The 27,148-nt window shown below is 37.1% G+C and overlaps 1 protein-coding gene across 2 annotated transcripts in view; it reads right to left on the bottom strand.

Moving 5' to 3' along the window:
• Positions 1-27,148, bottom strand: part of ap3b1a (adaptor related protein complex 3 subunit beta 1a) — a 67,259-nt gene that overhangs the window by 22,840 nt on the left and 17,271 nt on the right. Inside the window, exons 7-22 of one of the 2 annotated variants that reach the window (XM_067375051.1) lie at positions 23,663-23,845; positions 23,186-23,335; positions 20,785-20,882; positions 20,626-20,680; positions 19,322-19,393; positions 19,124-19,186; positions 18,551-18,683; positions 17,744-17,853; positions 17,483-17,659; positions 17,206-17,392; positions 12,865-12,995; positions 12,525-12,690; positions 12,289-12,445; positions 9,121-9,304; positions 8,961-9,000; positions 7,894-7,997 (exon numbers count right to left, since the gene is read on the bottom strand). In XM_067375051.1, coding sequence (XP_067231152.1) covers positions 7,894-7,997; positions 8,961-9,000; positions 9,121-9,304; positions 12,289-12,445; positions 12,525-12,690; positions 12,865-12,995; positions 17,206-17,392; positions 17,483-17,659; positions 17,744-17,853; positions 18,551-18,683; positions 19,124-19,186; positions 19,322-19,393; positions 20,626-20,680; positions 20,785-20,882; positions 23,186-23,335; positions 23,663-23,845 — 2,010 coding nt within the window. Of the gene's footprint in view, positions 1-7,893; positions 7,998-8,960; positions 9,004-9,120; positions 9,305-12,288; positions 12,446-12,524; positions 12,691-12,864; positions 12,996-17,205; positions 17,393-17,482; positions 17,660-17,743; positions 17,854-18,550; positions 18,684-19,123; positions 19,187-19,321; positions 19,394-20,625; positions 20,681-20,784; positions 20,883-23,185; positions 23,336-23,662; positions 23,846-27,148 lie in introns of both variants that reach the window. The other variant, XM_067375049.1, reaches the window with a different exon arrangement.

Genomic DNA, 27,148 nt, shown 5'->3' with positions numbered 1-27,148 from the left:
TCTAATATGCTCATTTGCTGCTCAAGAAACATTTCTTATTATCAATGTTAAAAAAAACTGCTTAATATTTTTGTGGAGACTGTTTCTTTTCAGGATTCTTTGATGAATGGAGTTCAAAAGTATTTTTTTGAAATAGAAATCTTTGCAAATTATAAATGTTTTTCAGTCACTTTTTTATCAATTTAATCTTCTCTGAATAAAAGTATTAATTTCTTAAGAAATATGCAACAAGCTTACAGACTTCACAACTTTCGAATGGTAATGTCTAACCATTATATCCACTCTCAGCAATAACATAAAAATAATTCACAATTCTATCAGCAAAAAAAGTCTATTAGTGCATCCCTTATCACAAAAATTAATATATTATATACAATAGTTTGCTTTGGGCGATTACAGTGGGTTTTTTTTTTTCTCAAAGAAAAGAAAGGCCAATCGTCATGCCTGAATTGCGTCCTGTGACACTGGCTGCCATCGATATGACGAGTGTGGAAAGACCACTGACGTCTCAATGTATTACTCCTGACTCTCTGGATTCTTTCTACCTCGTGTGACAGCAGAACAGATCGGCGGCTGATGGCAGTTTTCTGGCTCTACACAGCACTCCTGAACACCTGGACAGGGATGACATTTCTGCCTGCAATTTATTTATTGGCTGCGGCTCGGTCTTCAACACCAGCAATCCCTCTGAGCTATGGATTCCATCTGCAACCCAATACTGGAGTTCTTTCATAGAGTAATGAGGGATGTTATAAACGCTAAAAATAGTGCAATGGAAATAAACTGAAAATGTGTAATGAAAAATTGCATGATGGGAGTACCCCAAGGCTCTGTTTTTGGACCGTAATGTTTTCACCACTTTAAATGTTTTTAAAACACATCTTACACACAACATTTTTTTGATTTAGCATAAAAAACTGATTTAAATAAGGTAAAATAGTACTATATAATCATATTATAACAGCTGAAAATGTTATATTACAGATAAATAATATTAAATTATTAATATAATTATACATTAATATTAATATGAAAAATATTATATTTTGATAAATGATATTGAAATATTAAACAGATCAATAATATTAAAATATTCATATTTTATCATTTATTTTGATTTACATTTAAATACCTAATAATTAAACTTATTATTTAATATACAATTATTTATCAAAATATTTAATAAAGAAACAAACTAAGGTGGGCAAAATGAAGAAATGAGTGAATGATGAGCGTTCGAATTCTGTGGAAATTTGCAGAGCTTCTGTACAGGCCTGCACATCACCTACAATCACCATGACGGATGGCGCAACCGAAACTAGACAAACCAAAATAAAATTGGTTTGAAAACCTGACACTATGAATGAGTTGGTTTATCTGAAACAATAGCGTTATGTGAGCTTGAAGTTGAAAGCACCTTTAGACGTGCCATATCCTTTTGTAAGCTTGCAACAAAAACACAAACGCATTCACACACCGTAAATTTACAGCCGTGCTTTTGAAGGTGTCAAGCCGGTCTGTGTTGATAAAAGTAGTCATAATGTTTACAGCGTCAGATTTACCACACAGAAATACGCGGGTTGTGTTGTGTCCACCATTTCATGATAACCGCTCCTGTCAGTGTCCTCAAGGACTGGACGAGCCAATATACAACACACCGCTTATGATCACCAATATAACACACACGTCCTATAAAGTGGTCAACTCCGCTGGGCGGTGGAAGAGTAAATAACCGAAAGAAAAGAGTAACCTTGACCGCACCGTCTCGCACACACTTGCTCGGACACGTCTCCTGTGTGAAGGGGAGCTTGATTGAGGGGCTCTATTATGGATGAGCTTAAAGGAAACCTCAGTGATGGATGACAACTCGCTCTAGTCACCTTCACATATCCCAGCATCCTCTCTGTCCAGCAGCCGCCCGATTCTGCTGACAGATGCAAAACACATCAGCCAGCCGGGATAAAGAGGGAGAGAGAGAAAGAAAGGAGCGGAGGGAAAAGAAGGATAAACGGAGGACAGGAGGACATACAGCAGAGAGAATTAAAAATCTATTTTCTATTGCTGTTTGAAATCTAATACATTTGTTTATGAGACTGTCTGTAGGAGAAAAATGTCATTTGGTGAAATGGCGAGGTGTGTGAGTGCAGGTATTGATCCTGTTAAATGTTAAAAGTCACAATGATTAATATTGAAGGCTGTAAAATAATTGTAAAGAAATATGAGCGAGTTTCTTTTGTGTAGCAAAAATTTAGGATGACAACACGAACAAAGATGCAAGCATCTAACGTGTTTTGAGCCATTGCTTTGGCAAAGCATCAGTCAATCTATCAAACTAAAATCAAATTCACGATATGGCACACAAATGGCTACAATTTGATTAAAGGTTAGTTCACCAAAAATGAAAATGCTGTCATTAATTACTCACCCTCATGTCGTTCCACACCTGCAAGACCTTTTTCGGAACGCAAATTAAGATATTTTTCATAAAATCCAATGGCTCAGAGAGGCCTGCATTGCAAGCAAGACAATTATCACGTTCAATGCCCAGAAAGCTACTAAAGACATATTTAAAACAAATGTGACTATGGTGGTTCAACCTTAATGTTATGAAGCGACGAGAATACTTTTTGTGCACCAAAAAAAACAAACAAATAACTTTATTCAACAACATCTAGTGATCAGCGATCAAAACACTGCTTCATGAAGTTTTGAAGCTTTACGAATCTTGTTTTGAATCAGTGGTTCGGAGCGCGTATCAAACTGCCAAAGTCAAGTGGTGAACCATTGAAATTTCGAAACACTTATGATGTAACGAAGCCTCGTTTACTGAAATCACGTGACTTTGGCAGTTTGATACACGCTCCGAACCACTGATGAGAAAAATGATTTGTAAAGCTTCGAAGCTTCATGAAGCAGTGTTTTGAAATCGCCCATCACTAGATATTGTTCAATAAAGTCCTTATTTTGTTTTTTCTGGTGCACAAAAAGTGTTCTCATGGCTTCATAACATTAAGGTTGAACCACTGTAGTCACATGATCTGTTTTAAATACATCTTTAGTAGCTTTCTGGGCATTGAAAGTGTTAATTGTCTTGCTGTCAATGCAGGCCTCACTGAGCCATCGGATTTTATGAAAAATATCTAAATTTGTGTTCTGAATGAAGATCTTACGGGCGTTGAAGGACATGAGGGTAAGTAATTAATGACTGAAATTTAATTTTTGGGTGAACTAAGCTTTTAAATCAGTATATAGTTTGTTGCGTTGCGTGTTTCAGACAGAAAAGTGTCACTATGTTCATTTACAATTGAGACAGGGCCGTAACCACCATAGGCATTGAGGGGGAGTTCCCCCCAATATTTGATATTTCTTAATACGGCCCCCCATTATGCACCGTTCTGTTTGTATTTAGGATGAAAGACAGTTTAAAAAGTTAAATTTCGAAGACAAAAACGCCAAATCGCAATGTTCCAAATCGCACAAACCATAAGGCTAAACCTAGCATGTTAGGTATTGCTGGACTCGGCATGGATTCATATTCTCAGTTTGTTTCTAACCCTTCAAAAGAGAAATTTTGGAAGCGTCGTGGCGTTAGAGACACCAAATTTGCTGTAGTTAATGTTGGGACTGTCCTCTATCAGTGTGCCAAATTATATAACTTTCACGCAAGCGGTTCTATGGGCTGCCATAGACTCTCAGAGAAGAAGAAGAGGAATGAAAATGCCAACGAATACAATAGGTTCCATTGCACCTTCTGTGCTTGGCCACTAACTATTCCAAAAAAGTATTGTTCGGACCTCAGCTGGGAAGGAAATATAGAGACCGGACCTCTTGGAACTTTCCCTGAATACCCCTGGTCTAAGTCAATGTCAATGCAAAGACTTTTTTTTTGTATTATTCTGTTCAATTTGATCAGTGAAAAGGGGTTTGCTCTTGAAGTGCACCAGATTGATGCATTTAACTTTAAATATACAAAAAAAAAAAAAAGAAAAAAACTTCCAGGGGACCATGTCCCTGGACCCCCCCCCCAAGAAAGTCTGAGGTCCACCCAACCAAAATCTCACAATATCCTAGGGAAAACACTGAACCATGTACTTTAAACACACAATCAAATCAAAATGGTCTTACTGTGCATGAAAAACGACGCTAAAATGTGTAAGCACATGTGATTGACAGCACGAGTCAGAGTCTCCACGTGCGTTTCTACCTTGCTGCTGAGTCATAATGAGGACGGCACTGAGAGTGCTCCGAGAAGAACGGGGTCACCGCGGCAACGCCGGCCGGCTGATGGGCACCAAATGAACAAATTATGACGCGGCCCCCGGATTGTGATGGGGTCAAACGCCCCCCACCCCACACTCAGCCCGCGCTCGCCCTCGATCGCCCCCCGCTCGCCCTACACTGACAGTTCAATTTCCCTCCAACGCCCCGCATTCGCCCCGCACTAATTATGAATGAAAAGTTATCAGCCGGCTCCCCCGGCGCGCGCTTAAACAGTATTTCAGAGCAGATCCGCACGTCAAAATGTTATTAGAAACGGGAGGAGCCGAGGCAGATAGTTCGCACACTGACCCCGGATCGGCTAAATACCGCCGCTAACCATCCCAGAATGCATCGGAGTGTCTCTCTATTTCACACACCGTTATTTCATCTGTACCCGTGCCTGCCAAAGTCACACACACACACACACACACACGGCCGTGTCATATGAATATATTTTCATACATCTGCATGCACGCGGCTAAGAAAGACCAGCTGTGTGACGTGACACACCATAATAAATGACCACGTTTGAATGCATGTATGTGCGAGCGAGAGAGATGAGGTTTATCCACCGTGACTAAGATTATAGCGGCCTGTAATGTATTTATGCATAGCATTGACTTTAAATAAGCCCTTTCTCTTTCTCTCAATCTCACCCTTTATTTCAGCTCTGATTAGCCTGCCCGCCGAGGCTCGTGGGTAGTATTCTAATGACCTGTGCCTAACAGCTTCTAGCTGCGCAGCGGCCCGGTCTTGACGAGCCTGTCAATCAAAGCAGCCGCGCTGACACCCGCCCAACGCGGTGATACAGGTCGCAGGGGCAACCCTGCAGTGATGGACAGGAGGAGAATAGGAATTCTGACAGATGGAGGTTAGAACCTATAGGAAGTTTAAAAGTTTTCACGGACTCCAGGATATCAAGGTTATCAGCAATCATAGTTCAACCACAGCGCTGTCAATGTTCATAGTTTAATAGCATGTTCGTATACTCTTAAGTAATAATTCAGTATGATCTTTGCATGCTTTTCTGGTGCATTTTAGAATTTTCTAATAAAATTAGAATACTAATAATATCAGAAAAAAGACTGGAAATTGGAGAATATGAAGGAGTGGATATGGAAATTGTAATATATGATACAGAAATTGTGATTGTCATTAATTACTCGCCCTCTTCTCTGAATTCTGTTCTGTTCTTTTTAACTTACTGAAAAAAAAAAAAAAAAAAATCACAGTTTTCAACACTGATAATAACATGAAATGTTTCTTGAGCAGCAAATCAGCATATTAGAATGATCCCTGAAGGATTATCACAGTAAAAAAATAAAAATAAAAATCTTACCAACCTCAAACTTTTGAACGGTAGTGTAGCAAGCCATAGTTACTCGTTAGCATTCATTAAAGGTTTAGTTTACCCTAAAATGAAAATAATGTAATTTATTACTCACTCTCATACCGTTCCACATCCGTAAGACCTTCGTTCATCTTCAGAACACAAATTAAGATATTTTTGTTGAAATCCGATGGCTCAGTAAGGCCTGCATAACCAGCAATAACATTTTCCTTCATGAAGTTTCAGAGCATAATGAATCAGCGTATCGAATCAGCGGTTCGACACTTTGATTCATAACACTCCAAATCTTCCTGAAGCAGTGTTTTGAAATCAGCCATCACAATATAAGTCGTTATTTTGTTTTGTTTTTTGGCGCACCAAAAATATTCTCGTCACTTTATAATATTAATATTGAACCACTGTAAATCACATGAACTGATTTAAATATGTTTTTAGTACATTAATGGATCTTGAGAGAGGAAAGTCATTGCTGGCTATGCAGGCCTCACTGAGCCAACGAATTTCAACAAAAATATCATAATTTGCATTCCAAAGATGAAGGAAGGTCTTACTGGTGTGGAAAGGAAGGGTGAGTAATAAATGACATTTTCATTTTTGGGTGAACTAACCCTTTAATTTATTTTTGTATATATAGCACCGTATTTACTACGTAGAAATAAACTCAATTCTCCTTTCAATACAAAATATCACTATATATGCATAGAGTCAGTGATGTCTTTCTGAACATGTGAAAGTGTAAAAAACACCACCAAATATTACAAACAATAAAATCAAGGTCCAGATCCCACTAAGAATCTTTTGGTTGAAATTCGACAGCGGTGTCGGTCTATAAACGCGCTTAAAGACTGTGCGCATTATTGTTTGGAGGCATCTGTGGGCCACAGGGATATTACAGTTCATGTGTCAATCCTAAAAGAGAAAGACACAGATAGTATTTGAGAAGAAATGACCACACGTGCTTCATTCATCTCTTAGTGACATCTCTCCCTCCCTCTCGCTCTCTTGACATCCCTCTCTCCCTGACACAGGACCCTCACGGGAGAGGAAGGAGCCGTCATACTGCAAAAGGTCAACAATCACATACGCTGACAACACACACACACGCTGGACACACACTGGTGAGAAGAAAGAGGGAAGTCAATGAAAAACCAATCTATAATACAAGAGGACAAAGAAACAAAGAACATACAAGACATCTAGATGGACACAAACAAAAGACTGGAGAAAAAAAATGATAAAAAGGAACAGGTACGTACAGTCAGTCAGTCATTAAAGCAAAATAAACCAAAACAGAATGAATATACAGTTAAAGGGATAATTCACCCAAAAATGAAAATTCTATCATCATTTTCTGTAGAACTCAAACAGTTTTGGGGCACCACTGACTTCCATAGTATTTTTTTTTTCCTACAATGGAAGTCAATAGTGCCCCAAAGTGTCCTGGTTACAAACTTTCTTCAAAATATCTTCCTTTGTGTTCAACAGAACAAAGAAATTTATACAGATTTGGAACAACTTGAGGGTGAGTAAATGATGACAGAATTTTCATTTTTGGGTGAACTATCCCTTTAAGTTTGAAAGTTTTTTCATTAATTAAGTTTTGATGATATTAATTGGGTAAATATATTTGATCTATGGTATTAAAGTTTAACTAGCAAATACCAAAATGTGAAGATGTTAGCTGTTTAGCACTATTTCAATGACAATTTACGAGGCTGACTAAAGAAAAAGTTTATATTTATTTTGTTTCAGTTTATATAAATGTCCCCAAATTTCCAATAAATTCTCATGTTCCCATGGAAACTTTCTGGAAAGTTTACCTGGAAATTTTTCACCCCTTTGCAAGCCTACTCAGATTCCATCAAAAAGATCTTCATATTTACTTATGACTCAATGACCAATCAGAATAAAGTATTTCAGAGAGCTGTTTAACACCAACACAAAAAGTTAGAAAAAGGACACACACACACACACACACACACACACGTACATTTGTTTTTGTGAATTGTGTGGACATTCCATAGACGTAATGGTTTTTATACTGTAAAAAACGTATTTTCTATCCCCCTACACTACCCCTACCCATCACAGGAAACTGCACACTTTTACTTTCTCCAGAAAACTCATTCTGTATGATTTATAAGCCTTTTGAAAAGTGGGGACATGGGGTAATGTCCTCATAAGGCACCCTCTCCTTGTAATACCTATGTCATTCCCATGTCATTATACACACATTTGTGTCCTGATAGGTCACAAAAACAAGCACACACACACACACACACCTGTAAGGCTGATGCGGTGGGTGAGACTGAGAGCCCCTGCAGGTCAGACAGGAGACTAGGAGACAGGATGGAACTCTTGGTTGTGGTCACCGGTGCGGGTGAGACTGCAAATACAACAACAACAAGTTAAATATGATGATGCAGAACACGGCAACACGTCTAGTCCTCAATCAGCCAAAGAAAACCCACGTGACACCCCTTCTGATCTCACTCCACAGGCTCCCAGTTATGGCCAGAATCAAGTTTAAAATTTGAACAATGGCTTTCAGGACTACAACTGGAATAGCTCCTCCCAACCTCAACTCAATACTACAAACATATGATCCCTCCCACCAGCTCAGGTCAATGAATGGCTGATGCCTTGTTGTTCCCTCACAACAAGGCAAAAGTTCACTTTCCAAAACTTTCACTCTCTCTGTTCCTCTCTGGTGGAATGACCTGCCAACCTCCTTCCCAACTGCTGAGAACATCACATCTCTTAAGAAGCAGCTGAAGATGCATCTCTTCAACCAAAGCAAGAAAAATCTCCTCTACTTTTCTTCTCTTCTCTAGATGGTTACCTAATCTAGTTGTATTTTTCAAATTAATTTTTCCCCATAGAGATTTTAGTTTAAAAATAATATAGAATATAATTTGTAAATAAATGACTTAAAAAGTCTTACTTTAAAAATGATATAGAAATATAAAACACACAGGTTTGTTTTTGTGAACTGTGGGGACATTCCAGAGGCGTAATGGTTTTTATACTGTACAAACCATATTTTCTATTGCTCTACCCCTAAACCTACCCATCACAGGAAACTGTGCACATTTTTACTTTCTCTAAAAAACTCATTCTGTTTGATTTATCAGCCTTTTGAAAAATGGGGACATGGGGTAATGTCCTTGTAATACCTATGTCATACTCATGTCATTATATAAATTTGTGTCCTGATGTGTCACAAAAACATGCACACACACACACACAGTATAGAGTAATTTGCTTGCTATGATTATCTGACTGTAATGTAATTTTTCAATTTAACTCAACTCATCAAAAATCAAAAATGGCACAGAAACAAACTTACAGTCATCCAGATCAAGGAGAGACACTTCCTTCTTCTCAACCTGCTGAACATACACACAAACATTAAAGTGAATACATGGATGGCAGATGTTACACACATACATTTAATGTGCAGCAAAACTTCATATTCACACTTGTTTGTACTCGCTTGTACTTATTACCTTTGTGACCGGTTTGGACTGGACAGGTTTAGACTTTGTGTTTTTCTTCTGATCTGTTCCCGAGTCTGAATTGGAATCCAGTTCTGATCCAGATTCAGACGAGCTCTCTGATGAGGAACTCTCAGAGCCTGATTCACTTCCGGATCTGGATTCGTTTTTTACAGCATTCCCATTCTTCTGTTTCCTGTCAAGATCACACACACACACACAGACACAGTTAAACTATTTGTTGGAGTTCACTAACCAAATGAACAGCAGCAAAATTAACCTACATATTAAAAGGGACCAGTTATGCCCTTTTACAAAGTCTTGATTTTGTCTGTCAGTAACGTTCTGTTTAGTTCCTGCCTCTATGAAGCCCCTCCTTCAGAAAAACACATTGTGCGCTGATTGGTTGGCTGGACCAGCGTGTTGTGATTGGTCGACCGTTACGGGAAATGTCACAACCCTTACCATAACTGCGAGTTTCAACAAATCTAAAGTAAAGTAAACTCAGTCTCGCCCCTTTATTTCACATATGCCATGGGCGGGAATTATTTTAAATGAAGAATCTAGTGACATGTACGTTTTCAGAAGAATCACAAGACTACAATGGAGGTGTTTTCAGGGAGTTCAGAAACAGTGTGCACTGATATAGAGAATAAAGGCCTGTTCACACCAAGAACGATAACTACAACGATAACTATATTTGCGTTTATTCTGAGCTCAAGAGCTGCGGTTTCAAAGTATGTACGTGTTTTTGTTGTTCTTGTTGCATTTACACGATTTTAATCAGAAGATGTCATCAGCATGCTATGTTTCGAGTGAATAGCTAGTGTAATCGATCTAATCTAACTGAATTTAGCTGATGAAAATCAATATAGTGGAATAAAAACAACGCCTAGTCTTTTTCACTGCAACAAAGGAAAAAAGGCAATTTTGCCGAAACTAGCGCTGGATACCTGAGGTAATTATATGCTACACTGTTTGCTAGCCTGGCATTATGATCTCACTGTTAATAATTCTCACCATTTAATCCAAGTGCATGAACGATTGTTTTCCATATATCCATTTTCTTTAAAGTATCCTTGAAAAGGGAGTTTGACAGGTCAAACAGTGGTGGCTTTTTCTGGACCTCGGCGTAATCACGTAAAACATGTTTAAATATTTATTGATGGGCCATATTAGATAAACTGTTCAATAGGGGTGTGACGAGACGAGATTCAAGATTGAGTTCACGAGAACGAGACGAGACAAGATTTTTACACGCTATTTTTAAGAAATCCTCAATGGCGAAATACATGACTAGAATAAATATTCTGCAGGTGTATTTGAAATGTTTTAACTAATCATCTTGTAACACTTTACAATAAGTGCAACCATAATTGCACTCTTTCAATATACAAAGTGCAAATAAGACCAAATGTTTCTTTGATACAGAGCTAAGAGATGGTTACAACTACACTGCCCAGCCTAAGATAGCTTTCATATTGAGAGATATTTGCATGGAGTCGCTTTCAAAATGCGGGGTATTGAAATCGCGTTTGAATGCGCGCTCGCGTTTACTTTCACTTTCGCGCGTAAATCACTCTGTAAATCAGCGACCGTTATCCAACTGAATTAAATGTTTTTTATTTAAATACAAAGAAAAACGACAGTGGAGGCGTAATGTATACGTAGTGGCGGGATATTCTTTTTCTAATCATCCTAACCACTCTGTCATGGCAATATCACGAGACTACTTTTCGCCTCGACGAGAAATCTCGTCACATTTTAGTCACACCCCTACTGTTCAACAATGAGTTATCCCTAAAGAACATTTTAGTGTTCAAACATCAAAAGGGACATTGATAAGTCAGAGAGAGAGAGAGAGAGAGAAAGAGAGTTGGCTAAATTAGCAGAGGGAACAATGTCTGTTTAATTGTGAAATGATTAGATGGATTAATTTGGCCTTTGGATTTCATTTGCTCAGAACAAGAAGTGGTGCGCGCTCTCACACACACACACACACACACACACACACACACACACAAACGCACCATCTAACTGAAGTGTGCACAGTTCAACAGCAGCATTAAAGCAGGGGGGTGTGTGTGTGTATTAATGAGAGCATTTCACGGTGGTTGAGGATGTGGGCGAGAGCCTTAAATTACGCACAATGATGGCAGAACATCAAACAAATCAGGCAAAGAGAGCATCATACATGTGTCTGTGTGTGTGTGTGTGTTTGTGTATTAGCTGTTTAATTACAGCCTCTAATGAAAGCAGTAGGGTCAACTACAGGAGCATTACATCACAACAATCAACAGTGTGAACTCTGTATGTGTACCGGGTCAGTCCCTGGTCATTTGAGTTTTTATGCCTTGAAAATGTAAACATTTGGTTTATGCGATAAATGAAACATTGTCATTGCAAATTCTGCTGATATTAAAGTGGTTATTAATGTTAACAAATTGCAAATGTGACTTGATAATTTTGCACCAGTAATGGGTTGAAAAAATAAATCAATCATTATAAAAGGTTTGCACTGTGTGTCATTTTTTTTTTTTTAAACAAAATGTATGTTCATAAACTTATAGTTGTTAATGATTTACATTAGAGCTTTTTAACTGAAACAAACTTGGAATGAAAAAATGGAATGAAAATGCACATATTTCTGGCACATAAAAACGTATTGCTAAAAATAAAATGTATAGTTTCTTTGTGGTGCGGCCAGTGAAAATGTTGTAAAAATCTGAATTACTGAGAAAAAAAATTCTTATTGTTGAGTCCTGGCATGTGTGTGAGTGTGTGTGTGTGTGCATATGAACAGATGGAGGGTGAGATTATTGGTGCCACATTTTATTAGTCACGTTTTATGCTGCAGCATACACAATCACACAAACAGACACACACTAAACACACATTATATACCTCCTGCACATATATAAAACCCAAGTCGTACATTGTGCGTCCACTTGTGGGCACACTTGAGCAAAACACACCAAAAAAGTCAGAAGACCAAAGTCCAAAGCATCTCACATACCATCTGTCTATATATTTATGCGCACATGAACACTTCAAAATTAGCAATAGCATGTGATGTAAGTATTAAGTGCTGGAATTCAGCAAAGTTGTTTCAAAATTGTATGAAATTCTTCTGCTGAACACAAAAGAAGAATGTGTTTACATTGTATATGACATTGGTACCTGTCTTTGCTGGCTGGTTTGTGTTGTTGTAGTTTTTTGTTTTTCTGAGTTTTCTTCTTGTCAGAGTCTGATTCACTGGAGCTCTTCACTGATTGGCTGGAGCTGCTCTTGTTTGAATCATCACTGTTCTCCTCACTCTCAGATTCGCTTTCAGATTCTACATGCACACACAAACATGTTAAGACAAGGATTTATTTGGAAAAACATCCTCTAACCAAGCCAAATTCATGTTTTACCTTCACTGCTGCTACTACTGTCCTCACTACTGCTTCCCTCTTCCTCCTCCTCCTCCTCCTCCTCCTCCTCTTCCTCCTCCTCTTCCTCCTCAGAATCAGAGTAGAACTTCTTATCTGATTTGGCAGGTTTGGATTTACCTAGCGCTGCTGACCCGGTCTCTTTCACCTGCCCCAGACACACAGGAACAGTAAATGAGGTCATAATCATTTGAGACGTGGTGGCATCACTGCACTACAAATACCCTGTACTCTGAGGTCAGTTTATTTTATAGACATTTGTTAACATTTTGTGAAGAATGTGTGTTTAAAAAAAACAAAGCAATAGAAAAGGTCGTCTTACCACTTCTACTACCTCCACATTTCTTACTGATTGGTCAGGAGCGACAGCCGGCCAATCAGAAAGCTCCAGGTACCCAGTGGCATGAGAATTGAGCGTATGAGAGAGCGTGCCAAGCTGAAAACGATCTCGATCTGAAAAACGGACAAATACATGTTGATGTCATTAAATACAGTGCAGTTTCATGGTGACAGAAAACATCTAAAAAGGTTTTAAAGGGTTAGTTCACCCAAAAATGAAAATTGTCATTAATTACTCTCTCATGTCATTCTACACCCGTAAGACCTTACTAAAAGCTACTAAAGATGTAGATTTTAGTAAGGTTACCTTAATATTATGAAGTGACGAGAATACTTTTTGTGCACCAAAAAAAACTAAATAATGACTTTATTCCACAATATCTAGTGATGGGCAATTTCAAAACACTGCTTCATGAAGCTTCGAAGCTTTACAAATATTTTGTTTCGAATTAGTGGTTCGGAGCACGTTTCAAACTGCCAAAGTCACGCCCCCCCCCCCAGTGGTGAACCATTGAAATTTCATTTATTTCACACGTAACGAAGCCTCGTTTACTGAAATCACGTGATTTTGGCAGTTTGATACACGCTCTGAACCATTGATTCGAAACAAAAGATTTGTAAAGCTTCATGAATCAGTGTTTTGAAATCGTCCATCACTAGATATTATTGAATAAAGTCTCTTTTTTTTTTTTTTGGCGCACAAAAAGTATTCTCGTCGCTTCATAATATTAAGGTTGAACCACTGTTTTAAATATGTCTCTGGGCATCTGAAAGTGTTAATTGTCTTGCTGTCAATGGAGGCCTCACTGAGCCATTGGATTTTATCAAAAATATCTTAATTTGTGTTACAAGCATGAATACGGGTGTGGAACGACATAAATGACAATTTTCTTTTTTAGGTGAACTAACCCTTTAATAGCATTCGCTTTGTTGGCCATCTTCCAAAGACAAATATCAATTCAATGGTAAAAGTCAAGGTAACTGAAAATAAAGTAAACAAAAAGAAAAAGTTAAAATAAGTATAAAAATACTAAATGAATGAATTAATAAATAAAAAAAACATTAAAATTGACTGAAATTGACAGTTGACTCATTTAATTCTGCTTTCTGACCGATGGTATTATGAGATTAATCAAGTTATTATATTCTATAATCAGAAAAAAAAAATAGCGTCAAATATTTTGTAAATATGTTCCAGACTAATATTTCAAATATTATTTTCACTATATAAGTTGTGAAAATATTAAAATATTTTTTCACTATATAAAATAATGATTAATAATTAATAAAATAACTTATACTAAGTACAATGACAATAAAGTTGAATAAAATAATCTATTCTAATTCTAACTATTCTAATCTATTCTAACTTCCTTTATAGTTTAGGAATCATATCATATCAACATATACTGTATGTGGCATAAAAAGTTTGAAAACAAACCAAACTGTGCTGAACAAGCTGTGAAGTGGATGATATGTTATGCAGATAGTCTTGTGCAGCAAAACTTTTGACGAATAAGAAGGCTTCTAGTTTATGCCTCCAACTCTAGGTTTACTGTACTTCTTTGTCATAATAAACAAAAAAAAGCAATAAGTGTCCCCACAGGCCTTCAAGAGACCTGCTGAGTAATTGACATTAAACAGGTAGAAATGCCACGGCATTCAGATCTGCCCATGTGCCCTTCTCACAATACGCCGGGTACGTCCCATAATAACCAAGGTATATGAACGCATAATCGCTCTGGCTCTGCAGAATATAAACATGAGCGAAAAACTACCAACGCACACAGTAGATCTAAACCATGTATATTAAAAATGACAGCAGCAGTTAAATGTCTCGCAAAAGTTATAGGGTAAATTTATGCCGCATTAATGAAATAAAGACTAATGGCTGTATGTTTCAGTATACCAATTTATTTTAATCTATAGTAACCATGGGGACAATCATGAAATCATTGTATTAAAATGAAAGCGGAACCATCAGAGCCAAAAACAGGAGATGTAGAGCACAGATTTGAGTTCAGTAGATTATCAATGCACTGGTTCGGTTTGGATGAGGTTTTCAGCTAAAGCATGATGGTTCAGGTTGTGTGTCACATGAGAGTTAAAAAAAAAACACATACAAAGACATGTCGCTTTGAGTTTCATCACAGAGAAGCATAATCAGCCCTTACAAACTTTATTACCTCCTATTAAGAGCGGGACACGCTTTACCAAGCAGCGAGAACGATACTCAGCACAACAAAAAATTACCCCCAGCGACAGCCGGCATCAATCACACGGAGCGCATCCTTTGCGCAAAACCCAAATCCATCCATGCATCCATCAATGCATCCATCCATGTATCTACAGGAGCAAATGAGTAACACCCTTTTCCTGCTTGTGAGCGTAATTACTCCTGGTTAATTGCAGGTGAAGTTCGTGAACGTACAGGAGGAGTTGAAAACCAACGTGTGGGCGTGTGAGGGGTGGACGGGGCTCACATATTCGACTGTCTGTTATCAAATTACGCAAAATCCAACAATTCAATTCTGCACGAGAGGAACAGAAGGTGTAGCATCCAGATTCACAATGCTAATCCTGAAAAACAAAAAGAAAAAAAAAAAGGTCCAGCTCAGGGGCGGGAAAAAATATTTGTGTGCTGTTTGATACGATCAGTTGCAGAGTGTTCCTGCGTGCTGTATTGATATTTACGGGTTAGCGCTGCTGTCATGGCCTGTGGGGAAGAATTCCCATGACAATGTTGTGTGTTTCAGCTCTGAAACCCTGCTGGAATGGAATGATGTGATGAAATAAGAGAAAGCGGGCGAAAATCAATGTCAGCAGAACTCTTAAGTTCGTATAGACCTGATGGTGTAATTTAGAATCAGAGCATGACAGTAAACAGACTCCGCCAGATTTTAACTGCTTCAACTGTTTTATCATACACCAAAGCTTTAAACATGAGAGATATGGCCTAGAGGTTACAGATCTTGGGTGGAAACTGAAAGGTTGTAAGTTCAAATCTTGCACAGAATGGTTTGAGGGATCCCACATCTTATGACCACTGAATTCCCATGATTTGTAATACCAGTCATTCATTTTTTAAAAATCATTTAACAACTTTTTATAACTTTTCCAGACCTAAAAAAATATATATATATTATTTGCATTTTGTACCCCCAGTTTCAGGTGGACTATTAAAAAAAAGTTAATTAATAATAATAATAATATAATGTTGTTCATTATTACATATGATAAATATGAAAGAAAAATAAATAAATAAACAGATAAATAAATAACCACAATTATGACCACTGAATTCATATGATTTGTTATACCAGTCATTCATTTTTACAGGTTAAAAAAATTCTATTTTCTAGCTGTTAAAATATCTTACTACTCAACTTAAATAACTCATTAAATAAACTACATTATTTGCATTTTGTACCACAAGTTTCAGGTGGACTACTAAAAAAATAATTATATATATATATTTTATATATATATATATATATATATATATATATATATATATATATATATATATATATATATATATATATATATATATATATATTTTATATATATATATATATAAAAAACAATTAGTATTTAATATTTTATCTGATTATAATTACATGATATAATATATATGTATTTATATATTGTATTATTTATACAGTCACACCAAAAATTATTCAGATGTGTTTTATATATTTTTACTAGTGGGTGCAGGACACTATAGTTCAATTATGTAAGTGAGGATAGCAAAATAAAATAAACTGACATATTATACCCAAAAATTCTTCATATAGTGGACTACCAGTAAAATTGATAAAATTTAGAAACAAAAATTATTCAGACACTTTGACCAGACCATGTTTTGCTTAAGTCTTATCTGACATAATTAAGATTAATTTTTTCTGACACAGTTTACCTTTGAGATCTTGTCATATTTTATTACCATTTTTTTTAAACTATAGTGAATAAACTATTAATGAATGAAATGGAGTCTGAATATATTTTGGTTTGACTGTACATATATAAATAAACATATATACATATATTTAATATTGAAAAATATAATACTATATTTATAATATAATAAATATAAGTTGTTATTTATTATATATGATAGATAAATGAATGAATGAATGAATGAATGAATGAATGAATGAATGAATGAATGAATGAATGAATGAATGAATGAATGAATGAATGAATGAATGAATGATCACAATTATGACCAGTGAATTCCCATGACTTGTATTACCAGTCATTCATTTTTAAAAAATAATTTTTTACAGAGATATGTCACATGTGTGATCAAAATGTTACCAACCTTTGAAGGCAGACTGCAAAACAGGAGCCGGTTTGGGAGCCATCAGGATCCGACGAGCGTATTTGCTCAGGGCTCCGCTCTTCTCATTTGGAACAATCAGCTGACGAATGAACCGTGTTCGGTCTCTGATGTCATAGTTCTGATCGTACTTGCCCAAGTTCAGTATGTACTGAGTCAGCAATTTCGTCTGTATGAGAGAAAGGAAGATAAAACACACAGTCGCACACACACAGACACAGACACAGACACACACAATCAAAGTGTGATTTGATTTCACCTGTTTGGAATTGGTCAAGTAGAGTTTGGCAGCCAAGTTGACAATCTGTAGTTTGACAATGTCCTCTTCACTAGTGAAGGTCTTGGCCATCTTTCGCAGGACGTCGGGGGCAATTTTAGGAACGTGTTCACAGTATTCACCCATCAGCCACAGGATGCTGGCCCTCGCCATTGGAACCTAAAGAGACAATGGACACCAAATATCAGACAATAGTTGCACACACAACAGCACTAATTGTGTAATATTGTGCACGTCTCTCACAGTGATGTTGTCAAAGAGTTTGGCCATGTGTTTGATAATGTCACTGTGCTGTGATGGTTGAGTCTGCAGAAGTTTCTTGATAACCACGACACTCTCCGCAACAACAGTCTCTACAAAGGAAAGAAACACGTAAATACACTAACAAGCCAATATTAGTATTTTTTTTCCCCTATAGTAACAATAACTAACTATAGTAACCAGTGTTTGTGGAGTAACTAAGTAAAAGGAGCAATCTAATTTTAACTTTTATTATAATTTACTAACATTTTTTGAGCGAGCTGAGGAAATAATCATACACATGCTCTTATAATGTTCTCTCGCTCTCATATGTAATGTCTGGGAGTCATTTTAGTGAATAAATTCATTCAGATTCAGATTAATCAAGCCGTTTGATTCACAGATTCATTGAGTCCCTTAGATCCATTATTTGTTTCTTCTTAGATCTTAGTCAGATGTGTATAACTGTTAAAGATCAGACCACATTTAATGAGTAATCGATGCAAAAATCCAGATATTTTCAAAGGGTTCACAAACTTATTCTTGCTACTGTGTATAAATTACAGCATCTGTATTATAAATTAATTTTATCATTGTAATAAATCATAGAAACTATGACATGCTTTTGTCAAAAACAATATTAATGTTTGCATCTGTGGTGATAATGGCTCTGTCTTTGTCTATTTTGACTACGCTGCAAGACATAATGAACTTCATCACAGTGCCATCAGGCAATGAGAAGCACTGCTGCTTATAATCAAACAATAACTTTAAAAGAAAAAGGCTCCAGAGAGGTTAGTGTATGATTACCGTCTCTGTTGGACAGCAAGAGAACCAGGCCATTGAGGCAGGTGTCTGTCACCTCAGAGATGTTAGTGGCACACCGGCCGATGGCCTGGATGGTGGCCGCCGCAAATGCCTTATCCTGACTCTTCACATACGTCTAGAACACACAAACATTTGCTTAAAACGGCTATTCCTCTGCTGTTTTAAAACCTAGTGAGCTGCCCAGCCACATTTTTAGGCATCATAAATGTATTCGAAGCTCAGCATTTTCCCTCAAACTTCATCTTAGAATTCAACTCAAGAGGTTTTTTCCTCTCAGCTTTTACCTCACCCTACTGAAAAAAACTGCTAAAACGAGCTTAAACTGGTAATTGGGTGGTCATGACCAGCTAAAACCAGACTGACCAAAACTCTAAAACTAGCTATGACTAGTCTAGAAGACTAGATAAAACCAGCCAACCTGCTTTATGATGCCTAAAATGCTGTCCAGATAGGCAGCTCAACAGGTTTTTAAACACAGCTGTTAAGCGTAAAGCTTAATTCACAAAGCACAGAGAAAATAGAGAAAACAAATCAATTCAATCTTTGAAACTTTACCTGGAATTCTCTCAGTATGGTGGAGATGTTTGCTTCATTAGCCAGGTTAGTTAAAATCTCCAGCTGAAGAATTTAAACAGACGAGATAAACATCAGATAAACCACAAAACATCAACAAACAAGCAGATATGAGAGGTTCACAGCTACTGTGCATTAACACTGCACTGCAACACAAAACAATAATGAAATTTGTTTTACCTTGAGTGTTTTGATGTGTGTGGCATCTGTAGACCTCACATAAAAGCTCTTCATGAAGGGTTCAAACATCCCCTGAAAAAAACAACAACACTAATGTTACCTCAGGTTTTACCTGTTCGAATCAGATTATAGTTTGTACCTTACATTTTTGCTTTGTAATCTTAGTGATTACCTTAAAACATTACCTCAGCATTTACCTCAGAATCTACATTAGTGTTTGGCATTTTACCTCAGAATTAACCTTCATCATTTACCTGCATACATCTTAGTTTACCTCCTAATTTACACCTACCATCAGATTTCTACGTTGAGTATTTACCTCAGATTTTAACGAATAATTTAATTCAGATTTTACTCCAGACACCATAATTTACGTAAGATTATAACTTGGTGTTTACCTCAAACCAATACCTCAGATTTTTTTCAGACATTAACTAAAATAAGCATACTTCAGATTATAACTGAGTGTTTACCTCAGAAGATATTAGATTTTATCACAGTTTATGTCAGATATTACCCTCAGTTTGTTTAAGACATAAATTAAGCTTCAGATTTAACCTCAGATCTTCCCTTTTACTTCATATTTTACCATATGATTTCCCTCAGAATTGAGGCCTACCTCTCATTTTACCTCAGATCTTACCTTACGATTTACTTCATATTTTACCTCATGATTTCCCTCAGAATTCAGGCCTAGCTTAGCTTTCATTTTACCTCAGTTTTTACCTCAGATATTAGCTAATGATGTACTTCACATTTTATCTCACGATTTCCCTCAGAATTCAGGCCTAGCTTTCATTTTACCTCAGTTTTTACCTCAGATATTACCTTATGATTTCCTTCATATTTTACCTAATTTTTATCCCTCAGAATTCAGGCCTAGCTCTCATTTAACCTCAGCATTTACCTCAGATATTAACTTGATTTACTTCATATTTTACCTCATGATTTCCCTCAGAATTCTGGCCTAGCCTAGCTTTCATTTTACCTCAGTTTTTACCTCAGATATTACCTTATGATTTCCTTCATATTTTACCTAATTTTTATCCCTCAGAATTCAGGCCTAGCTCTCATTTAACCTCAGCATTTACCTCAGATATTAACTTTTGATTTACTTCATATTTTACCTCATGATTTCCTTCAGAATTCTGGCCTAGCTCTCATTTTACCTCAGGGTTTACTGTTTACCTCAGATGAAGCACCTAAAATAGACTAACACATTTAGACCTTATTGCTTGTAAATCATTTATAATATGTTCAGATTTCATGAGAACTGCAGCATGAATGTTTTAGTGAGTCTGTACCTTCCTCTGAATAGACATGGTGGCGATGTTCTGCAACACAACATACTGAACTTCCCTAAGAGAGCCACGGAGGAAACCAAAAAAAAAAAAAAAAAAAAGGATTTAGATTTACAGATTTGACAACTATATTTCCATCCCATTTCTCTCATAGTGTTTTACCTGTGGCTCCTCAAGAGTCTCACCAGGGACTTGGTGACGATGGTAATTTCATGTTTAGGGGCCAAATGCCAGTACAGCTGAGATACTGCCATCACAACCTAAAAAAATAAATGATTAATTAAGTACTTCCAAGCATTATAGCATCCAAAAACATGATATTACCATGCTTTTTCTATGGTACGTTTATAAAGGGAGTAAGAGTAAGAGATAGACATATAGAATGGGTGGACATAAAAAGTAGCCCATGAAAGAGAGACAGATTAATGGGAGTCGTGGTGGAGAGTCCCAGAGACACGTGAAGTGAGAAAAAGAGGAAGAGGAGGGTTAGAGAGAGATGGAAAAAGAGATAGATGGTGATAGATTAGGAAGCCTTCAATGTATGTAATGATTTTGTCTTCCCCAAATTACTTTGACCCCAATATACGAACAGGACAGCAGACTTCAACACATCAACCGCTAAACCAGCAGAGAGAAAGTGAGAGAGCTGATAAAGACAGAATGCACACTGAGTGTAGAACAAAGCAGGACAAGTTTTAATCAAAACATATCACACACATACACTTCAAAAAACACACATACACAGACCTTGAGCTTCCAGGTTGATGGAGCACTTGAGTCACTGTGTGTGTTATGTAGGAAGGAATAACATTTTCTGAGCACATTTCTATGGCTGAGTGTATGTAACGTGATTGAGCTGTGTCTGACACAGCCTTGGTCCCTCTAATTTTCTGATGTACAAACACACACACACTTACACTCACAAAACACAAAACACACACACACACACACACACACACACACTCAGGTGCATCCTGAAGGCCTTCACTATTGCTCAAAGTTGAACAGGAAAGAGCACAAGAGAGAGAAAGAGAGAAATGGAGAGCGCAGATGTGTGTGGATATGAGAATATGTGAGTGTATTAAAGGGAATATTATAGATTAAATATGAATTAATAAAGCAAAAAGGATGCACTATTAGCTAAACGTGGCTTCACCTACAGGAATTATATCAGAAATGCTGGACTAGAAGTTTATCCACCTAAAAAAATGCATGCCTCAAAAGCACAAGACAACTTTCATACCCATAAGAGGTGAAAAAGTAGATATGGCCAAAAAAATTGCTTATATTATATTATGTAATGTAATAATATTATTATTTTGTATTTTTACATATAATAATATTTGATATATTACAATATCAATGCTGTAATGTAAAGCAATACAAGTAATGAGATTACTTTTTTTAAGTAACTAGTAAAGTAATGCATTACTTTACATCAAAATATCCAAATTACTTTTTCAAATAAGTAATGCAAGTTACTTTGTTTTCCCAATTATTAACTGACAGCTTTCTTGTCCCCACGTTGAGAGAAATCAGAAATAAGTGCAGAGGCGTTGTGCACTTACTCCCTAGGACATTTTTGGTCCCCATTAGGAAAACAGTAAAGGGTTAGTTCACCCAAAAATGAAAATTCCATCATTAATAACTCACCCTCATGTCATTCTAAACCCGTAAGACCTTCGTTCATCTTCGGAACACAAATTAAGATATTTTTGATAAAATCGGTGAGGCCTGCATTGACAGCAAGATAATTAACACTTTCAATGCCCAGAAAGCTACTAAAGACATATTTAAAACAGTTCATGTGACTACGGTAGTTCAACCTTAATGTCATGAAGCGACGAGAATACTTTTTGTAAAAAACTAAATAACGACTTTATTCCACAATATCTAGTGATGGGCGATTTCAAAACACTGCTTCATGAAGCTTTGAAGCTTTACAAATGTTTTTACAATTGTTTTGAATCAGTTGTTCGGAGCGTGAATCAAACTGCCAAAGTCACGTGAAACAAATTTCGAAACATTTCGAAATACTTACGATGTAACAAAGCCTCATTTACTGAAATCACGCGACTTTGGCACTCCGAACAACTGATTCGAAACAAAAGATTTGTAAAGCTTCGAAGCTTCATGAAGCAGTGTTTTGAAATCGCCCATCACTAGATATTGTTCAATAAAGTCCTTATTTTGTTTTTTTGGCACACAAAAAGTATTCTCGTCTTTAGTACTTTTCTGGGCATCTGAGAGCATTAATTATCTTGCTGTCAATAGAGGCTTCGCTGAGCCATCGGATTTCATCAAAAATATCTTAATATGTGTTCCGAAGATGAACAAAGGTCTTACGGGTGTGGAACGACATGAGGGTGAACTAACCCTTTAAATCATACAAAATTAGGTTGTTTTGATTTTTTTGAAAATGCAAAAATGCAGAAAGTTTTCTGTGATGGGTAGTTAAGGGATAGAATATCAGTTTGTACAGTATAAAACCATAACCATAAAAAGTCCACATAAAAAAATGGAAACTCAAAGTAAGTGTGTGTGTGTGTGTGTGTGTACTCACTGCAGTGTTTCTGCTCTGTAACAATGGTTTAGTGTTTCTGAGCAAGAGTCTGTGGTCTGGATCCATGACGTACGGTTTGGACTCATCCACTCTCCTCTCTTCCTCAGAATCGTAAAACATTTTCTCGCTATTCTCATCAAACACGGCATCCTACAATCACACACATGATTAATGAACACAAATATCTAATGAATCCATAAATCAAACACACTTCAAACCAAAAATAATTAAAAGAGTCTACATAGCATCATTTAGAGATACAGCACATATAGTTCTCTCTCCAACACTCCTTCATACCTGAAACCCTCAATGCTAGCATTGAAAAAGATTGAAAAAGAAAATGAAATTCAGATCAGCAATTTCGTGTTCAACTGAAACCGCTTTTCTTGATAGCTGAGCTTTAAAAATATGTAAATAATGATTAAATGCAATTTGTGCTTAATGATTTAATGAAAACACACACACTGGCTCACACACCTCTCTCCACGGGCTAACAAACTGTGTCCTGGCGTAGCGTGTCAGCATGTGTATGATGACGACCTGACCCCACTCCTCCACATCCACCAGCATGTTACACAGCTTCCGATAGTTCTTATGGATCAGGTCGATCCGTTCTGGACACACCTCCTCGAACGCCATCACCACGCTGCCAGCAACCAGCTATAAAAACCAAATGATAAACAGCAGGGTTTAAAACTTAACCTGTTAGAAGCCTTACATAAAGTGGTTCTTTCACTCTATGGTACAGTAGTAAATGTATGTTTAGAATTCTTGATTTTGATTGGTTGTTACACATTCCAGGGGTGTAAATCAACTAATTCCATACCATTAATGTTGGCTGTTTCAAAGCAAGATAATTAACCCTCTGGTGCTCTTCGGTTACTTCCGACCAAAATATTTTACATTTTGATTTTTTTTTTTTACTTCATTGGAATGGTAGGACACTTGGTGACTTTTGTGGTATTTGCTATGCGAACACACACACAAATCGTGAACATGATTTGAAAAGGTTAAATGATCCTAAAAATATAGTAACACTTGTAGCCCTCTCAGTCAAAAAAGGTAACTCTTTAGTTTAGGGTCCAATTCTCATAATTAACTAGCTGCTTATTAGCAGCATGCATATTACTAGGATATTGGCTGTTAATTAGCACTAATAAAGCCAATATTAATGCTTTATTCTGCTTGACCTTATTCTACATCCTACCTAATACCTAAACTTAACTACCTTAATAACTATTAAAAGGGTTAGTTCACCCAAAAATGAAAATAATGTTATTTATTACTCACCCTGATGTCGTTCTACACCCGTAAAACCTTCATTCATTTTCGGAACACAAATTAAGATATTGTTGATGAAATCCGATGGCTCAGTGAGGCCTCCATTGCCAGCAATGTTATAGCAACTCTCAAGATCCATAAAGGTATTAAAAACATATTTAAAACAGTTCATGTGACTTCAGTGGTTCTATCTTAGTATTATAAAGTGACAAGAATACTTTTTGTGCGACAAAAAAACAAAACTTTTCAACAATATCAATATGGGCTGATTTCAAAACGCTTCTTCAGAGCTTTACGAATCAAATCAGTGAATCGGAGCACCAATGTCAAGTGATTTCAGCATTTTAGCCATTTGATAGGCGATCCACTAATTTGAAACAAAAGATTCATAAAGCTCAGAAGCTTCATGAAGCAGTGTTTTGAAATCGGCCCATTATTTTGTTTTTTTTGGTGCACAAAAAGTATTCTTATCACTTTATAATATTAAGATAGAACCACTGAAGTCACATGAACTGTTTCAAATATGTTTTTAGTGCCTTTATGGATCTTGAGAGATGCTATGCAGGCCTCACTGAGCCATCGGATTTCATCAAAAATATCTTAATTTGTGTTCCGAAGATGAACGAAGGTCTTACAGGTGTGGAACGACATCAAGGTGAGTAATTAATGACATTATTTTCATTTTTCGGTGAACTAACCCTTTAATAAGCAATAATTAGGCGTTTATTGAGGCACAAGTCATAGTTAATAGTGAGAATTGCACCCTAATTTGGATCCTTAATTTTGGGAGGTACTATCTACATATCAGCCACAATGCAGAAAAAAGCACACAGCAATGAAGGGGTTAAATGAAAAATAATTTTTTGAAAAGAAGAAAACACACACACACACACACACACACACACACACACACACACACACCTCCACAGCTTCTGTGCAATTATCACTCACCCGTTTTTCCTGCAGCAACCCTAAAGTTGTGCTGGAGGTTTATAATTGCAAATTAAGCTGATTAGGTTATATATGCGTCGTAATTACAAACCTCAGTGTGGTCTCAAAACAAACAGATGCTTGGAAGATGACAACCTGTTCTGCTTCCCACCGAGCTAATATAACACACCACTCTCACTTTAGACTAATGAACTACAGTATATGAGAGAGAGTGTGTGAAAACAACACAAAGAGAGAGAGAGTTTGAGCAGGTCAGGTGCTCATCATCATGTGACATCAATTCCAGCTCAGAGAAAGGAAATTACATGTAACTGATTACTTAAACCTTTACGAAAAGAAGGCAAATTAACTTTTTCCTACATTGAACAGTGGCAGGTAAACTGAAAAATACAGCATGTAAATATTTCATAGCAGCCATGAATTAGCATTTTGCAACGCCTATTATTCATAACACCAATAATGAGGGTTTGAGGCAAGAGTCAACAAGGGCCAAATTGTTATGGCAAGGCAAATGGGCCAGAGTGTCTCTGAAATGGCTTGTGTGTTGCTTCTGGTGTGTTTCTACCAACAGTGTCCAAGCCACAAACTGGTTACAGGGTGTTGGGCGCCCAAGGCTCATTGATGCACGAGGGCAGCGAAGGCCATTCCATCTGGTCCGAGCCAACAGAAGCTCTACTGTGGCACAAGTTACACTAAATGTTAATGATGGTTATGGGATGAATGAGTCACTCAACACATCACACTCTGCTGCGTATGGGGCTGCATAGAGGCAGACCAAACAGAAAGCCTATGATAACCACAGTCCATCATCAAAAGCGCTTACAATGGGCATGCCAGTGTTGGAATAGTAAAAAACCTTGGAGCAGTCGAAAAAGGTCGCCTGGTCTGATGAGTCCCATTTTCTTTTACATCACGTGGATTGCCGTGTACATGTGTGCCATTTACCCGTGGAAGTGATGGCACCAGGATGCACTGTGGGGGGCCTCTTGATGGGAAGCCAAACACACCAAAAGTGGGACGAAACAGTGTAGTGTTATAGAGCTCGCCCCACACTGACTGTCTGTTCGGTGATGCTAACAACTCATCCTCCCTGCACGATGACATGTCAGTGCGGCACAAGCTCTATACTGCACCGTTTCATCCCACTTTTGGTGTGTTTTGCTTTCCATACATTCCCCTTTTAGCACAGGCAAGTGATGACCGTCAACCAATCGACGTTCTGCAGTGAGTCTAGCTCCACCCTTTAGGTACTGGACTACTCTGCTAGGTACCCCAATAGAATGATGTAGGCCAAAATGTGGAAACGAGTCAGCATTTTAGCACTTCCTGATCCATCGTGCCGAATTCATTGGGGTTTTTTTTTTTTTTTTTATGGGATTTTGGTTAAATGGCTGAAATGAGGTCTGTGGTGAACACAAGATCAGGACACTTTCATGTTTTTTTCTATGATATAAAATAGATCAGTATTACCCCACTCATGATTATTTTTAAAGGTGCCCTTGAACCCTTTTTCACAAGATGTAATATAAGTCTAAGGTGCCCCCTGAATGTGTCTGTGAAGTTTCAGCTCAAATACCCCATAGATTTTTTATTATTCATTTTTTTAACTGCCTATTTTGGGGTATCATTAAAAATGCGCAGATTCTGTGCGTGTCCCCTTTAAATGCTTGTGCTCCCCGCCCCCAAGATCGCAACTCTATAATACATTGCATAAACAAAGTTTACATAGCT

Source organism: Chanodichthys erythropterus, chromosome 22 (assembly GCF_024489055.1).
Source record: "Chanodichthys erythropterus isolate Z2021 chromosome 22, ASM2448905v1, whole genome shotgun sequence".
Taxonomy (NCBI): Eukaryota; Metazoa; Chordata; class Actinopteri; order Cypriniformes; family Xenocyprididae; genus Chanodichthys; species Chanodichthys erythropterus.
This window is presented reverse-complemented; position numbering and strand designations above follow the sequence as displayed.